General features: G+C 34.3%; 1 protein-coding gene across 1 annotated transcript in view; it reads left to right on the forward strand.

The window, feature by feature from the left end:
* Positions 1–19,049, forward strand: part of Grm5 (glutamate receptor, metabotropic 5) — a gene marked incomplete at its 3' end in the record, with an annotated part of 495,155 nt that overhangs the window by 191,226 nt on the left and 284,880 nt on the right. The window contains exon 3 of the mRNA XM_005380433.1: positions 6,100–6,349. Coding sequence (XP_005380490.1) covers positions 6,100–6,349 — 250 coding nt within the window. The remainder of the gene's footprint in view (positions 1–6,099; positions 6,350–19,049) is intronic.

Here is a 19,049-nt window from a genome sequence, read left to right on the forward strand (position 1 = left end):
TGTGCTTACAACAAAATAATTCAGTGTGGCCTAGTCATGTGTCAGATGCTCAATAGCCACCTAAGGCCAGTGGCTACTCTTCTGGACAGTAAAAGTGTAAACTACGAGGGAGAACTATGCCGGAGTCATAGTGCCAGAATACAGCACAGATAAGCATTCCTAAATGAAGTTCACGATTGGACACCAGGCGCACAGCCATTGTACTACATTTAAATTCTTTTTGCTCATGTCTGACTCCAAAGTGATTCTGTCCTCTCAGTACTGTGAGGAAAAAAATGAGTCCTTGCAGGGGCAATCTGGCAACCACAGGGCCCAGACAGCACAAACCTAAACTGGGGAAGGTGATGGCAAGCTGCGGCTGCTGTCAAAGACGCCGCATGGTTTCAGCAAAAGTCATCAAGCTTGAACAGCTTAGAATGGGTTGCAGAGAGTTTTCGGCCTTCAGCCCATATGGGAGAATTTGTGCATTGTCATTCGATCCAGTTAGCATCAAGGATCGGAAGTTGCTGGTGAGCTAATTCAGAGGCAAAATGAGTCACTCACCAACCTACTCGATCCATTGACACGCAGTTCCTACAGAGCTCTGTCCTCTCTCCGTGCGAACGGAATCACTCTTAATGAGACAGGCGCGACAGTCTTCAGCGGAGGAGCTGACAACTTACAAAGAAAGCAAAAAGAAGTCCAATTCTGGAGGGCCAGAGCAGGCATCTGGGTCACGGCTTCAGTCTCAACTTTTTATTTTTCTTTGGGAACAATAACAAGAAGAATAAATGAGCCCAAGACTCCAATAATTTTAAGAGGGTGAATTCCTCCCAATCATTTTGCAAATATCATAGTCAGTATATTAACAAAAATAAAAACAAAATATTACATTTTTAATAGCAAAATTAATTCATCTTTTTTCTCTATCTTTCTGAAATCCTTCCCTCCAAGACAATGAAGTCAAGTCCACAATACTAGATGATGTGGCAAGTCTACTTTCAAGAGCCTCCTCTGATTTTACAGGCCTTTACCCAAAGAGCAAATCTGCATTAAGCATCGCATATTTTGGAGGAAGTTTAAGGTTTAAGCATTAATTCTCAACAATGATGTGGAGTGGATCATTTATTGTTAAATTGTGTGAGAAATGTTAGGCTAAATGTTTGTTTATAAAGTAACATATGTCATGACGAAATATTTGACTCAATAATACCTGTAATTAGCTTTAAAAAAAAACTACTATAGGGTGGAAAAATGTCTTTGGAAGAACCATGGAACTAAACTGAGCAATCCTCCCCCTAGTAGCTGAAGACTAAGAGTACACTGGAGGAAAAGAACATGAAACTTAAAATTTGACAGACAGTTGTTGAAATACCAGTTTCTTCATTCATTAGCTGTAAATTGGCCAACTCCCTCAGCATGAACACCGTATTTGTAAGTGCAAAGAATAATGGCTACTGCACGAAGTTAGTTGGCTTTGATAATAACATATTTGAGGTGACTAGTGTGGGACCTGATAGTATACATTACTAACTTTCTACCAAGTAATTCTACAAGATCTACATAGAATCATTGTTCTTGATGGCAAAGATATGGATATGATGATAATGATGATGATGGTGACTTGAGTATTATTTTTATTCCTAGCCATGCCTTGAACTACACCCTTTACTTTAGCTTCCTCATCTAAAAATGAACAAATCTCTTTCAAATTCTGGTTACTGCCATAATTCTTTGCTCTTCTCTAACCACAAGTACCTCAAAAAACTGTATGAATATGCTTTCTTCACATTTTTACACCCATCCGCACAAGCTTATTCCTATAGGACTTTTATTGTTGCCAAAATCTGGGGATATTTTCCCTGTACATTTAGTATTCAGCAAAGTTAACATGAAATAGAAAGTAAAAGCCCTTTATTCTCTTGTCTTCCATAAAAATAGATTCTCTGGATTTCTTTTCTTCTATGTTGCCCTTGTCAGCCTTTTCTTCTTAATTAATATATATATGAATATTTAAATTCTTTTGGGTAAGCCCGAGGGCAGAGTTTTTCCTCCCTTCCTATTCATTCATCTTTAACAGTTGTTTTCCATATTTGGAGAACTCCCAAACTATTTCAGATTTTTATTCTCTGAGCTGGAACATCCTTAATCTCCTACCCAGCACTTCTGTATGGTTATTTAACAGAATTTAAAAATAATTTCCTACAACTTGACTTTTTTCTAAATTTTGTTGTTTTCAGTTTTGTGCATGTCACTTGATTCAACTCAATTCTATGAAGTAGAATTATTGGGGAGAGCAGATATCATAACTTTTAATTCCAGAGCCCAAAAACATAGAGGAGAGACTGAATATGACACAAAAGCTTATTTTCTTTGGCGTATATTACAGTTCTACCCGTCCCCATTCTTTCAGTGATTTGATTTCCTGTCACTTGTCATATATAAGTTTGTATGATCAACTTGTACCATTGTTCTTATAACCAAAATCTTTCTCTAGCTTCATGCCTCATATTCCTATCAATCAACAAACCACTTGGGATATACATGCATAACAACACTGAAGAACTTTTGTTTGCACTCTCATAAAAATACTTTAAACATATAATTCAAAGTTCATAAGAATAGTTTTTGCATTGTTATAAAGTAATGTTGTCCAAATAAAAATGTTACACTAGCATTTTTTTCTGCTGAATTTACTATGGAGGCATTGCTGAAATTTTGCCAACATAATACATTCTTAGAGTTATACCTAAAGAGAATTTGTTAAAGGTTCTTCTAGTACTTCCCAAAATAAAATATCCTGGATGAGATCCAAAAATGCTCTACCTCCTACTTAATACTGTACTATCTGGCTCACAATATCGGAAAGCTCTAAGGGAAGATTTGCAATTACTAGACCACTGGACAAAACATGGAAATCTGTTAGCAAAGGTTTTCATATCTCTGTCGTCCCATGATATTTATAAAAATTCATGGAAACCTGCTGAAAATACACGCCAGCTGATGATCACTTTTCACTCTGGCCCTTTCACTTTAAAAGTTTCCACTAATTACATCTACAGCATTAGAGCACATACATCTTAGTTAACTGACACTCACTTGAGAATATTCTTTCCACCATTTAACCTTTTTCAGTCCTCTATCTGTCTGTCTATGTTCATTGTGTGTGTGAAAGTAGACCAATCTAAACGTCTAGTTACAGAAGAAAAGCAAGCAATTGAGGCAGTACAGAGTTCAAGATGCTACACTTGTTGTATATGTAGCTGTAATGGGGGAAAAGACATCTATTTTCGAATGAATAGCATATCATCTTTATAAAGGATACCGATGAAAAGGGAAAAGACGTTTTTCTCAGTCTTCTTTCACTCCTGGCTGTTTAGATAATCAACTAGTTCAAGTCACGGGTCACTCACAGAGGCTGGGTTGAGTCCACACCACTTGAACAGTTGTCGGCCCTGTCAAAGGCCAAGAAGCAGTGACTCAGTGAAGACCGATGGTCTCTGCCCAGGCATATATTCAGGGAGGGTGTTTTGCCAGGCTCATGTCAGACACTCCCACGAGAACTGACAGTGCTTTCCTTCACTGGTAGTTGTCAGTACAATGCATCATAGTCATAGTAGTAGTGAATTATTAGTCATAAAAGCCTTTGGGGATGTATTCTTACAGAATACTGTTTGTAGTAGGATTTTTAATATTCTTGGCAAAGGGTAATTTGTACCAAGACTAAACAGAATTCTGAGGTGAAATATCAAGCCCAGTAACTTTATTTAAAGAGAATTAGTATTTCCTAAGGTGAATGCTTTCCACAAGAATATCTTGGCTATTCTTTCAGCATCTAATTGATGATCTTATTTGGACAAATCAAATCTTCCAGAATTTCTTTTTTCAACAATAATTCTGGTGCCTCATTTCTGTTCAGGATATACCTCAGTACATATTATACAAAGATATATATATATATACACACTTTTAGTACATAATGTAATTTGATATGTAATGTAATGTAATTCAGTATGTAATGAATTATAATTTGTTTTGCATTGTAATATAATTCAATTTATAATGATATGCAATTCAGAATATAATGATGCATAAGTGTATTTGGTACTGTCAAGAGACTTAAAATTTTGAAAAGCATTACATGTAAATATATTATGTGTTTTTTCTGCACACATATATAATATAGGCCATATATTAAATTAAATTAAATTCAGAGTGCTAGCACTATAACATTACCTAATTCTGGAAACCTTTAGCAATCTCATGATAAAACATACTCTTTGATATGAGTTATGGTTTTTAAGGAGAAATATTAATGCTGAAGTTTATATTTTTAGCCAAGTTCTCATTATCAAATATATTATGAATGTGATCAAACTTTAAAAAACACTGAAATAGGTTGGTTACTTCCTCAAGCAATAGCTTGATGGCACCATGGAGAAGATGTAGTTTTCATGCTAATGGAGTTTACAGTGTGGACAATTGATTGAGTGTAACCAGGAAGAGCGGGTAATACAGCAACAAAGAAAAGGGGGAAAAAATATACCAGATGGAAGTAAGAGCATGGATGATATATAGAGCTAAGATACATGTGAAATAGAATAGTAAGAAATGAGATTTCAAAAAGAATGTTTAGTCAGAGAAAAATGAAATGTGTATTCTATATCATCAGCTTCTTAAAGAATGTTCTGTAGATTTCTTCTGCTACCAGTTGCTTAAAATGAAGCCATATGTTAGTTTCATGTTTTACATCATAGCATGGCTCCCTTTCCCATTGACTTGATTCTCTGTTGGGAGTAGACATATTTGTTTTATTAGTTTTTCCTCCTTATATATATTACACAAAGTCCAGATCATTAATCTTCCAGAAACCTGTGGAATTTTATAAAGTCACTATTTTAAACACACAATTCTACAATACTGTTTTTATTCAACTACTAAAATATATCTATACTTCAGATATTTTCATCTCACTTATCCTCCTTTTTAATTCCCAGCTTGCAAAGAATTTCTTTTTAAGTCAAAATTATGATTTTCCAATATTTTATGACACACATGTGTTAGAAATGTTTTACAGTAGTTGTAGGTTCACTGCAATATTAAGTAGAAGAGACAGGGGTTTCACACATACTATTTTAATTTTGAAGAGTACTGCTTAGTAAATCTTATTTCATTCTGCTAATTTAAGCTCATCCTTGAATTTAATTTTCAGTAGTAATGTCATTTGTTTCTTATATGTTAGGGCTCCTCTGGGAGAGAGCAGCAGAACTTTGTCTAGGATATTCATTATAACCTTGATAGGTTCAATTAATGGGATCCACACAACATACCAGACATCACATATATATTAACCCTAACATTCAAGGTGAAGGAGCATTAAGTACTTTCCAAGTGAGTAACAGAGCTCTCTTCTGTACTCCAAGCTGCTTCTGTACATACTGTACAAACAAAAACAAGGTGAGACAAAGATGCTAGGAGAGATGCCAAATATTATGAATTTTTCAAGTATTTTTCCTGCCAAACTGTGACTGTATATTGGGAATTTTATTATTTCAATCATAATCATAACAACTAATTTCAAATTACTTGTGCAAATTCCTCAGCATTAATTCAAAACATTAGCTAGGCGTGCAAAACTGAGGCAAGAGAACCATCTGTTTTAGCAGTTAGCAATGAAGCAAGACCCTGTCTCAGAATTAAAAATTAATAAAAAGGCTGGGATGTAGTTCAGTGTAAAAGATGTGATTTTAATCCCTGATACTGCAAATGAAAAGAACCATTAAGTGCAAGATAGTCAGTTGAAACAGAGATGACAATGAATCAAAGAATAATAGCGGGATGGATATGCTCAAAATATATTGTACACATTGAAACCCTGTGAAATGTCAGACTGAAGGAGTCAAGGAAGGACATTTCAGGAAGTGGCAATTATCACATACATCATGTGCATGTATGTCCCATAGTGAAAACCATTAACTGTATAACCAAAGATGTAAAATAAAACCAAGTCTAACATCATCAAATGATCTTCATGGTTCTAATGCTTTTGCATTCTGATTGTGTCCAAATAATGCAACGCTCTCATTTTACTCTGTCTTACATATCTGTGTTTGCACACAGGCAACTACGGAGAAAGTGGGATGGAAGCTTTCAAAGATATGTCAGCAAAGGAAGGAATTTGCATCGCCCACTCTTACAAAATCTACAGCAATGCAGGGGAGCAGAGCTTCGACAAGCTCCTGAAAAAGCTCACAAGTCACTTGCCCAAGGCTCGGGTGGTGGCCTGCTTCTGCGAGGGCATGACAGTGAGAGGTCTGCTGATGGCTATGAGACGCCTGGGTCTGGCGGGAGAATTTCTGCTTCTGGGCAGGTGAGTGACAATGAGAAATTCATATGAAATTAATGCCAGACATTCCATAGTATTCCAGGATATCTCAGGGTGCATAAGGACAGATGTGCTAGAATTTAAGCATGTGTGCCAGAAAAAGAGCTTAAATGTCATAAATTACCAGTGCTGGAAAAAGTCATGGAAAATAAATAGATACGCTATGTGCTGACTAATGGTAACAGAAGTCACCATGAGAAGTTGATGAGTCCTTAAATTCTCAAAAAGAACACTGTAAGGAAATGAGATGAATTCTCACATGTTTGAGTGATTATTTTGAGAAATATATGCATATCTACGTTGCTGCTTTTGCTTTTAAAACTGATTTTGAGAATGGCTATGTATGCTTGGTTTATAAAATAGAATTATGCTATTTGCAGTTGGAAATGAAAATTTGATTTAAAGCATTTGAAATTACTTTGATCTTTTATATTTTATAACTGTCATCCACTTGTCTGATCACTAAGATCATTATCAGACAAACTTCTAACCCTTTAGCTTCTACAGGGATTGGGTTCAGTTATTCAGAAAAGTCACCTGACTGGCACAGTTCAGATTCAAGTCACCCCTCCTGGCATTGTTGCAGCAGTGTATCCCACAAGTTGTCCTGAAAAACAATAAAAAGTTAATGCATATGTATATATGTGTATATATATATATATATATAAAATGAAATAATTGTATATGTATATATGTACTACATTTATTATAAAGAAGTAACTCATATAAGTAAAGAGATCTGAAGTGACAGGATCTGAATTTGGAAAGTAAGAAAACTAAAAACACTGATGTTTAACTCCAAACTGAGCACAGACCAGGAAACTGAGCTTGTTAAGGTCGAGTGTCAAGTTTGAGGCCCAGAAAGAGCCAATGGTTCAGTCCAAGTCTGAAAGCTGGAAAACCCGTGCCTCATCTTCTTCTTCAGGCAGTAACTTTTCCTCCCACTCAGCCTTCTTGATTCATTCTTGTCTTAAGGCCTGGGTTAGGCCAGGGGAGGCCTAATCTGAACCCAATGGGATAAAAATAACAGGAAAGAAGCTGGCATTAAACAGTCCTGCTTTCCTTTTCTGATAGGAAATAGATAACTGGGCAGCTCCTAATTTTTTGCTACCATTCCTAGCATAAGATGGTAAGAAATTAAACTGACACTATTCATCTCAGTAAAAAATAAGAATTTGTTATATTTGCCATTTCCATCTATAATTTTATTGCTTCTAATTCACAAATCAAAATTCAACATATTTAGGGGCTGGGGATTTAGCTCAACGGCAAAGCGCCTGCCTGGCAAGCGCAAGGTTGTGAGTTCGGTTCCCGGTACCGGAGAAAAACCAAAAAAAAAAAAAAAAAAATTCAACATATTTAAATATATTTTGAATACACTAAATACATAAAGTACTTTTCCAATCATTTAATTAATACAATAATACATTTATAGCTTTAGTTAAATTTTTAAAATTCTTTCACTGATTGGTCATATAATAATTCACACTTAATGAGCATTAGTCCATTTCATCTTTAAGAATATCTGTTAGAAATGTCTTCCTGTTCTGAATTTTAAACATATTTCCACTTACATATTATCTCTTGGCACAAAATTTTTCTTTGAGACATGTAGTACTCTTTCAAATATTTAAAAGTGAGTGTATAGTCCCCACTCTCCTTCAGCTGCTCTCTCTAATACGGCTTTTCTCTACTGTCAGAGTGATAGGGTACTCTGAGTGTTAATGAAACCATTTTTTTTTTTCTGAACCCTCTATCAAATAGGACCATTTACCAAATCTTTAGTGGCAATTACTACTTAAGCACTTTGTAAGCTTTACTTCAAGCATTTATTTGAAAAATATTGTGTTAAGGTGGTTCGAATACATCAATGAATAAAACAGACCATAATTATTAGTTTAATGGAGTGTGCACATAGATAATAATCAGCACAATGAAAAAATACCTCTAAGGAGGATCTGCATGTTGAGTACTGTTATAATATTTATTTTAGAGAAAAATACTAAAGAATAAGTATATACTGGTAGCTCAGGGGCATAGTACCTTCCTGGCAAGCACAAGGCTATAAGTTTGAATCCTGGTACCAAAAAAAAGAGAATAAATATTGGATAATGAGGAAAGAAAAAAATATATATATATATATACACAAGATAGCTAAGATAATTATACTACTAATTTCCATTGATTTGTTGAATGGAACAATTAATGCTTAAATTTTTTTGACCAGTTTTACATGCTTATATATGATGATCTGAACAACTACTTTGAAGACAACAACATGAAACATAAGAACCATTGTTGAATGCCTATCATTTTTTAAAACTCTGTATCATTCCTAATGTTTTTAATCTCTTAAAATAGTTAAATTTAAAAGAGAAAATATTGAATAGTAGTACTGTAGAACAGGAAGGAAAATTTTAATGTTTGCATGAAAAAATTAATATAAACCTTCTTTCATTTTACAAATGAGAAAACTAACACTCCCAAAGTTTGGATGGCATGTCTAAAGTCACACAGCAACCCAGTTATAATGACACATAATGCAGTGTTATTCTCTACTAACCTGGCTCCTGTGGGATAGATAGAGGGGGGAATTGATAGTCTAAGAGCAAACCACTACTTCTACATGGACCACAAGTCAACAAAAAATAATCCTAAATAATTTGAATTGAAGTTATTATTTTACATTAATGTTATTGCGTAAAATTCCTATGAGTTCACCCTGCAGCAGCTTGTCTTAGTACTTTAAGGTTATTTTGTTTGGAGGCATCTTGTATCTTTCCATACTCTTTTGGCCTCTTCATGTCCCCCAACTCAAACTTGGATAAATCGTTCTTAGGATCTAAAAATTGCAGCTGTAAGAAAAGCTACTACATTCAGAACTTGCCAGAATTTTTCATTTTTTACAATCGTAGTTACTTATAAATTTCTTCAGTTCCCTGGAGTCACCTGTTTTTAACAAGTCTTTCAATAGCGTTAGGCAGATGAAGACACCTCATTTGTCAACATATCCCACCACAGGGGCTGCACATCAATGGAAGGTCGGCAGGACGCTGACCTGGTCCCTGGGTCTCTCCAGTGAACTCGGAATGAGCTGTTGTTTCAGTGCAATAAAAATGTTGAAGTTCCTAAAATAGCCTTGCTAACTTGGTCCCATACAGTTGACCGAGATCAATAATCTGTGCAGTGATAGCATTTCTGAAAGGGCTTATATGTATTTTAGAATGAATACCTGCTGTTGTTGTAGACTGAGGAATGAGCTATCAGGAATATATTGTTTATAAAATAAAAGTTTGAATATCAAGTTGGAGACAAAAGCCATTTTATCACTATTTAAAGATGGCTTTATTTGTCTATGACTAAGTACAACCTAAATACAACCTCGCTTTTCTTACAGCTGCAATTTTTAGATCCTAAGAACGATTCATCCAAGTTTCAGTTGGGGGACATGAAGAGGCCAAAAGAGTATGGAAAGATACAAGATACCTCCAAACAAAATAACCTTAAAGTACTAAGACAAGCTACAGGGTGAACTCATAGGAATTTTATGCAATAACATTAATATAAAGTTATAACTTTATATTGTTATTCCCCCCTCTGTCTATCCCACAGGAGCCAGGTTAGTAGAGAATAAGTACCTTTATTTGAATTGAGAGTCTTTGTTCTTCATGTTGATGACTGTTATCAGGCCATGAAATGAAATCAACTTAAATCATTAATGTTTTAGGGGATTATAAGTACTGCTTCTTAGTAAGGGGCCAGCCAGTAATATTGTTGAAAATGGAAAGAATAAGAGTTTCGTAAGTACCTTACCTGTGGATTATAAACTATGGTTGTAGTAAAACCACGACAGCAATTATTAGCTAGTTTTTGTTCGTCCTCATTCTTACACATCACTGAAGTATCTATTCCTAGTGAAAGTGATCTACAAACCAGTATAATTGCCTCCTCTGGAGTGCTCAGGGTCAGTGAGCTGAGGGGGAGGAATATTAGGTTCATTGAATTCAGGAGGGGTGGCGGAGAGTTGAGGGGAGAGGAGTAACAAAAAGATAAGGAAAGAGACAGAGTCTCATTTAACACTCTAAACAATACAGTGTGTGTCCAGTTTGTAATACTATCCCTACTCTACAGGAGAGAAGACTGAGGCTCTGGGATAAGCAAACAGACAAGATTACAATCTTACCATTCTAGTATCAGGACGAGAGAAGGCTTTTAAATAAATACACTGCTCAACACTTGGATAAGCACAGTTTCTTTTTCATTATTTGTGTTCTATTGTTTTTGACTGTACTTTGAAATTTAAAGAAACTTAGGAAAAACTCCTTGAAAATTATTGAGGTGTTTTTGATAGATATTTAACTCAAATAATGTCAAAGTATGCCCCAGCTTTGCTAGATTTTGTTTTCCTGGTCATCTGCATTTGAGTTGAGACAACCAGGCTAATCATATCATCATAGCCTGCTCAGTCTACAACCAGCCAGTGCTTAGACACATGCGCCTCAGAGCATATGCAACATTTTCTGAAGCATGGAGGTCAAGCCCAGAGTTTGAAAAGAAGTGTATGAGACATTATTTCAGGCCTGTGTAGTTCGTGTGTATATGTGTATGTGTACGTGTGTCCGTGTCTTTGAGCATATATATAATAAAAGTATAACATATATTAATATATCTTACATAAAATGTATTACAAAATAGTTTTTATGGCACTGAGAAAATGAAATACTGCTTTCTAAAACATAATCCTAGAATCTAGAATCTAGATTAGAAGGGATACTGTGGACTCAAGGAAGCCAGTACTGTACACAGATGGCACTATTGTGGACTATGGTATGTGAGTGGTGACAAGATGCCAGACTAAGAGTTAGTTAGTAAGCACAAATTTATAGGCGCTGAGGATATACTTGATACTGTGTACAAGAATGTGGGGAGGATGTCAAGAATGACACCTACACTTGCGTGTTATATAACAATATGACTATCTTTGCTGAGATAATGATCATGGAAAAAGCATCATGGACAAGGTGAGAAGATCATGAGGGCATCTTAGATAGGTTGATTTGGTGTGTATTTCAAACAGAAAAATAGGTAAGGAGGAGACTATGTGAGCCCAGAGCTCCAAAAAAATAAATAAGTGATAAATAGAACTGAGTGATCATCACAGCCATCTGCTCAGTAACTGAGGACGTGATCGTGCAGAGTCAAAAGAGACAAAGCCTAATCACTTATCATGAGGGATCTGAGTGTTCATAATGATGGAGAAGATGTTGAGCTGTGCAAAGGAGAAAAGGAAAAGGTAAATCCAGAGGTGGAGGACGAAGCCCATGACTGCTACAGTGTCCAGGTCATGGACAGAGTGTTCGCAACAGAGACCTGTGGTGAGTGATCTTTTTAGATCAAAGAAAAATGATACTGAAAGGGACTTTGATTTATTGAGGTGAATATAATTTATGACTTAGCAGAACACAACTGAATGGAAGTCACAATAGGATAAGAAAGAAACAGCTATAAAGCAAGTAGGAGGTGAGGAAATGACCTATGCACTGCAGGGTTTGGGGAAATTTAAGAAGAGAAGAATAAATGCTATGAGGGAAAATGATGTTAAGAGAAAGACATTTAAGTGCAGCATTTTCATTTCTTTCCAAATACATAAATTATGATTATGAAATAGAATTTAATGGTGAACAAAGCTGCACGGTGAAAATCCCTTGTATTTCTGTATCTTCATTAATAAAGTGTGAAATTTTTTCCTAAGTGAAAATATCATCGTATTAATTTTGCAAGCATAAGTGACAGTGCACACTTTCCCAATTATAACAAATGGGGCTGGGGATTTAGGTCAGCAGCAAAAGCGCCTGCCTGGCAAGTGCAAGGTCGTGAGTTCGGTTCCCGGTACCAGAGAAAAACAAAAAAAAAAAAAAAAACAAAAAAAAAACCAATTATAACAAATGTATGTGAATACACCTCTATGTTTTGCCATGTAACTATTCCCAATTTATGTACTGCATTTTTTTCTTGCTATTTTTCTCTATTAACTTATACAAGCACATTATAATTAGGGAAAGTAGTACATTGAAATATGATGAAAATGCTTTGCGCTTATCATTTAATTTTGTTTTCCTTCCTTTTTTTTTACCAGTACATGTTTGTATTACATAAGAAACATATTAATCATGGGGAATTGGAACATATACACATTGCATCTTGATTTGGTTTTGTTTATAACTTTTTTACTGTAAAGAGAAAAACTATAACAAAACAACAACAATGAAGACAAAAGTAAAACAATACAAAAACAATAAAAATGATACAGGATTTTAAAACAAGATGATAGGCCTTAAAAATGGTTGTTATATCACATATTATTATCTTCAGTGAAACTGCTCAGATTACCAGATGTAAGAATGCAAGATTGATCAAACAATAAAAAACATTAGAAATGATGTAGAACTTCATTAAACAAGAGGATATGGGGGCTGGGGATTTAGCTCAGCGGCAAAAGCGCCTGCCTGGCAAGCGTAAGGTCATGAGTTCGGTTCCCGGTACCGGAGAAAAAAACCTAAAAAAAAAAAAAAAAAAAAAAAAAACAAGAGGATATGAATTCAGCAGTGGTTCTTATATGTCACATTCAACTTAGCTTTTTCTCTCCTGTGTATTTTTCCAGAAGACCTGAAAACATCATACCACAGCGACACAGTGCACCCATATTTAGAACAGCACAATATGTAATAGCTAAATCTTGGAATCAACCAAGAAATGGATAAAAAAGATATGGTATTTTTATACAGTGGAGTACTGCTCAGCTATAAAGAAAGATAAACTAGAGGCTTTTATAGATAAGTGGGTGCAACTAGAGATCATACTCATAAGTAAAATAAATCAGATTCACATTTCACCTCCCTAGTATAAGAACCTGAAAGAGTAAATAAAATATGAAAAGTACAATAGATATAGTGAAAGGGAAAGAAACTGCTCAAATAGGAAAGAATAACTGGGATGAGGAAAAAGAGCAAAATAAGAAAAAGGAAGGGAAAAATATGTATATTTGTATATACAAGATAGCTAACCAATTTGCAATACTAATTTCTATTGGTTTATTGAAAGGGACAATTAGTATGTAATTGTTTGATTAATCTTACATGCCTACATCTGCTTATCTGAGTATCTACTTTGAAGTTAACAATATGAAATATAACAACAATTGTTAATTTCCTATCACCTTGTTTTCAAATTCTGTATCATTTTTATTTTTTATGCTGTTTTGTTTATGCCTTTGCTTTGTTATTTTGTTTTTGTTATTTTCTCTTTAAAATTAAAAAAAAAAGTATATGTATATACAAAGATAGCTGGGATAAGTGTATTGCTGATGTCTATTGGTTTATTGAAAGGAGTAATTCATGCTTAAATTTTTTTTCTTGTGACCAATTTTGCATGTTTATATCTGGTAATCACAACAACTAATTGAAGGCAACAATATGCAATATAACAATCATTGTTTATGACATTTTGAACAAATTTTATATGGTTATTTTCTTTTTTTGCCTTTTTGTCATTTTGAGACAGGGTCTCGCTATGCAGTTCAGGCTGGCATTGAGCTCACTTTGTAGCCCAGGCTAGTCTCAAACTCACAAAGATCTTCCTGTCTCAGTCTCCCAAGTGCTAGGATTACAGTTGTGTGCCATTATGCCGAGCAATCATTTTCTTTTCTGATGACCCTCAGGATATGTATATTGCATCCAAAGATCAGTGAAGTAGGATTTTATTAATTTAGAGGGTCAAGAGAAAAAAAATTGGTCAAGAGAAAAAAATTGAATTAATCATTTAATTTTGGGTCTCAGGTAAAACATTGAATGAAATCAATGAAAGGGAGGAGTTAATAGTCAAAAACTCCTGAAAACTGTGGGAATAGATGCCATTTAAGCTCAAGGAGAGGAAACAAACTGACTAAGTCAGCTCCAGAATTAGAACAGAAATAAAAATATGTTAAGAGGTAATATACCCAAATTTCTATTTGAAAATAGAAAAAGCACCTGATATCCCCTTTTTTCTTTGTAAGTTAAGGGCAAGTGAAGAAGAGGGATGTGTGTGTGTGTGTGTGTGTGTAGTGGGTGGCACTGAGTTGAAAAATTGTCAGAGGAGATTAAAAAACTAGAGAACTACTCTGCTAATAACTAGTTTCCTATGTTACCTTTTAAAAATGTTATTCCATCTGTTATAAACAATGAGGAGGGAGGACGATTTGGCAACAGTATAATAAAAATGTTCTTAATATAACAGCAGATTTGTACATGTACCGTCACATAAAATATTGTAATGAATTCTTACTGTTAGGATTTTAAAGGTTGATTAAACAACAGCTTAGTTCTCAAATTAAAAACCTAAAGAATGAGTCATTGAAATTAATGTGTGTTAACTAATTAGAGACCAAGAATTTGAACACTGACTAAATGGACATTCTAACGCTGCTTCTGAAACAGTGACAGGTAGGGCTCAACACTCCTGGACTTCTCTATGTTAGGTAGCTTTTAGAGCGAACAGAAAAAGTCTTAGGTTCAAGGAATAGATTGTTCTGTAAGAAGAAGAGGTCAAGTCATAAGAACTGAACCCCTTCTCCAGTCTTAACATCAGGTAAAAATATCTTCAGGTGAGAAAGGTGGGACATGTTGGACAGATCCATGTTTTCCTTCCCCATTATTTTTTCCTTCTGTAAAGTGGAAACTTCCTCAGACACCCAGATTGAGACAGCTCTTTCATCTTTCAGAAGTCCCTTCTGAGGTTTGACTTCACAGACATGGAATCTGAAGCTCAGAGACATTACTTATGTCATCAATGCCCCCAAGCTTACCAGAGGGAAAGCTAACATGAGAATAATGCTAGTCACCCTGTAAGCTGTTATGGTTCTGAAATGTCCAGATGTAAAACAATTGGCCAAGATGTTAATGCTCGAAAGTATTTCTGTTCGTAGGATGAAACCAACCTATGACTCTGAAGCTGCTTCTTGTATGAGGTCTTGTGCTTTACAGGCTTGTTAATCTCAAAGTTTGTTTGGTATATTTGGGACTGATTGTACTTCCCAAATCTGCATAAATAAAAAGGTTTTAATAATTGGATGATACTTTATAGCTATTTATAAAATTTTGTTTATGAAACACTCTTCTAAGTAGTTGCTTTCATGTATTAATTTATTGACTTTTGATGAAAATCCTATTTTGGAAGTTATAGTTATGAATCTAATTTTATAACTGAGGAAACTGAGACATAGAAAAGCATTTTTCTTATGATTAAATACAGCTGTTGGAAAGGAGAAGGGGACCAGGATTTAGATGGAGCAGTGAGGTAGGGGAGGGGCAGGAAACAGAAAAAAAGTAAGATGTGCAGTGTACATGTACTGACTCCCCATGGTAAGTGGAATCCATATGTGCTGTGAACAAGTACTAACACTTTTTTAAAAATAAAAGTAATTTCTGATAAGAACAGGGAAAGATTACATATGTGATAAATGTCCGAGAGGATAACAGAAGGTAGCAAAGCCATCTTTGGATCTTTGATAATCATTAAGGTCAGCAATAAACTTGATTCTTATAGTATAAAATAGTCATGTATGTTCACCACTGATAAAGTAGACAATCTTTAACACAGGAAAATAGTAGTTAGAGGTGATTTTTCAGAAAAAGAGCTTCTCATTAAAAAAAAACTTGGAACAATCTAACATTTTGTAAATAAAAATGCAGTGATTAGATGGCGTATGGGAACCACAACACTATTTTTTCTCCTGGAAATCTCTGTGTGATAAAACTTTGGGTTTCAGTAAACAAACAGTTCGAAGTTGTTTTATAAGTTTGGGCCAACATTGTTGGCTTAACAAGGCCAGTACAACATATTACCCTTGCGTAAGGCCAAGTCAAAGTCTTTTGCTTTTCTATTCTTCTCTGGAAGACTTAGCAGCCTGGAATTCACAGAACATGTAATAAAGTTTTATTGGCGCATAGTCATAGTTGCATACTGTCTTGGGCTGCTTTGGGCTACACTGGTAGTGCTGAATGGTTGCAGCAGAGACCATATAGCCAAACACTTTAAAATGCTTACTAACTGATTCTTTTCAGAAAAGGTTTGCTGACTCTGGTCCTGAGACTGTTAGCTGTGAAGATGGCTCGGCTTATTTATGCAACACTATTAAGTCTTATGAGTTTAATGTTTATTCACAAGTAATAATGGGTTGCACATAAACTCTGCAATTTTAAAAAAAGTTTCCTTGATGTTCAAGGGCTCCTGATGGGTCATGGGGTCATTTCTAAGAGCGCTGCTTAGTCAGTACAGGTCTGAGCACTGTGCTCTACTCCTGAGAGGAGACCGAAAACAAAGCCTTTTTAACATTTTTATTTCATTATCCTGGAACATAACGTTCAAAACAATCAGAGCAAATATGCATGTAAAATGCGTCCTTCTTTAACCCTCAGTGATTTAATTTTCTCTAAAATTCTAAAGTGAGATGTGTAGTAAGGAATATATTGTTTGGGTGTAGATACTAGTCTTTCTAATAAAGTTATTTTATCCCCCTCATTTGCTAAATTGAATTAATGAGATAATTAAAATGATTATTTACCCCTTTATCCTATCTTTCCTCATTTTCTCAGAGCTATTTTAAAAGTTGTCTCATCATTCTGCAAAACAATTCTCGTTGACTGTCTTTGGCTGTCATACTTGGCTCCACAAATTGACATATGCTGCCCTTTAACATCTGACCTGAATCTCTCAAAATTTTCCTATTACACTCAGAAGTGAGATTTAAAATACTTAAAAACTACTAAGACATAAACCTAATCAAAACAGATGCAAATCATAGTCAATTAGTAAGGAATCTGTGTGGATGCACACCAGCTGCATATCAAAACTGAGGATGTCCACACCTGCCAAATGCGCATCTTCAATTTTTCTATCACAGTTCTTATAGTTCCCAAACATACAAAGCTTGTGGTGTGATCTAAACTGTTTTCTCCCTGGAATGACTACATGTGTTTTACATGTAAACTCATTTGTTTTTATGTGAGATATTTCCCTTCCTCTTTTTAACACCTCCTGAACTACATCAGACTTCTCACAGACTTCTTGTGTCTGTGACTTTTTCTTTTCTTTTTGTTTTTGTTTTCTTTCTTTTCATTACAAGTTCCTTGAAAATGTAAGCAATGATCCATTGATCTTAATATCTTTCACACCTAACATATAGCCACACGTACTTGAGAATGCCTGTCCTTGTGTTACACTTGCTGACTGAGAAGGTGAAAGTTGCTTAGAAATATTTCAATCATTAGTTCAGAACACTTTAAAAAAATCTTTATTTTCTTCTAATATGTCAAGATATGACTGCAAACCTTTACTTTTCAGGATGATTCACAAAGATGTTTCTACTTATTTCAACCTTGAAATCTGGTTACATATTTACTTATTTTAATATGTTTTTGCAGATACTATATGTAAAAGAAACCCAGAAGAATATTTTCTAAAATTCAAATCTTTATTTTCATTTTTTTTTTCTCCTTAAGGCTTTTTAGTGTGGCCACCTATCTTTTGTAACATGCAGTGTTTATGTACATTGACATTTATAATAATGCCTATTTTCTAATTTTATTTTTTTCCCCCTCTCCTCTCTTTCACTCTTCTTCTTTCCTTACCAATAGGAGTATGGGTTTTCTCATTACCATATTTCTTCCCAGTTGTATAGTTATTGGAAAACACATTTTCCTCCTAATGGTCACTTGATTTTTTGAATGTATGTGAAACCTTGTCATTCTCTTTATATACATAATCCAACAAGGCTCTTCAATTTTATAGCTTTTGGATTTTCTTCCCTACCTAATCAACAAAGTTTCTCTGAAAATCAAGATAGATTCACCTACTTATTTTTTACTTTAACTTATTTAAACCAATTAGATTTTTATTAAAAGCTGTGTAGCAAGCAGTTCAGCATTATTTCTTTTAAGGTTGATAAGCAGATGTACCTGCATAAAAATGTCCCACTGAAATTAAAGTAATTTTGCATATATCGTTTTACATTTTTTTAGAAAATATGTTTTCTGTATACTAGTACATACTTTTAGATTCTGTCTTTAATGACATTGTTTTATTGTCTTTTCTTTCGTGGTAGCATTTTTATACCACTGCTCATTATATTTAATATAGATATGGCATGCCACACTATTTATTATTTTCATAATTTTGTTATTTTGCTTAAATATTGATGGTGTATAAGAGTTATTTTACTTCTAAAATAGTTTTAAATTTTCAAGTTTTAGAAAGCTTAACTTTTAAAATTAACTGTCCTAGTAAAAAATAAGAAATTAATTTTATGCATTATTTTAATGACAATTTTCAGGTTTTACATATTTTTACAAAAAGTTTGCTTTATGAAAATTCTGTGTTTTATTTAATTACAACAGTGTATTTTGCTGTTCTTATTTTTTAAGTTTCTAATTAGTTCTGGTATAGAAAAAAACCTACTTGGTATTTATATAATTCAAATTCCTTGTGTAATATTTGTAGCTTTTCCCTGAAGCTTTGAATTTTCTAGATACATAATAACCAACCAATGCACAATATTTGAGTTACATTCTTACCATCTATACAGATTACATCATTTTCTTGACTTACAGCATTTATTAAAATTTCTCTTTTCTTTTTTTTTTTTTTTTTT

Source organism: Chinchilla lanigera, unplaced genomic scaffold, assembly GCF_000276665.1.
Source record: "Chinchilla lanigera isolate Chin_1 unplaced genomic scaffold, ChiLan1.0 scaffold00013, whole genome shotgun sequence".
NCBI lineage: Eukaryota > Metazoa > Chordata > Mammalia > Rodentia > Chinchillidae > Chinchilla > Chinchilla lanigera.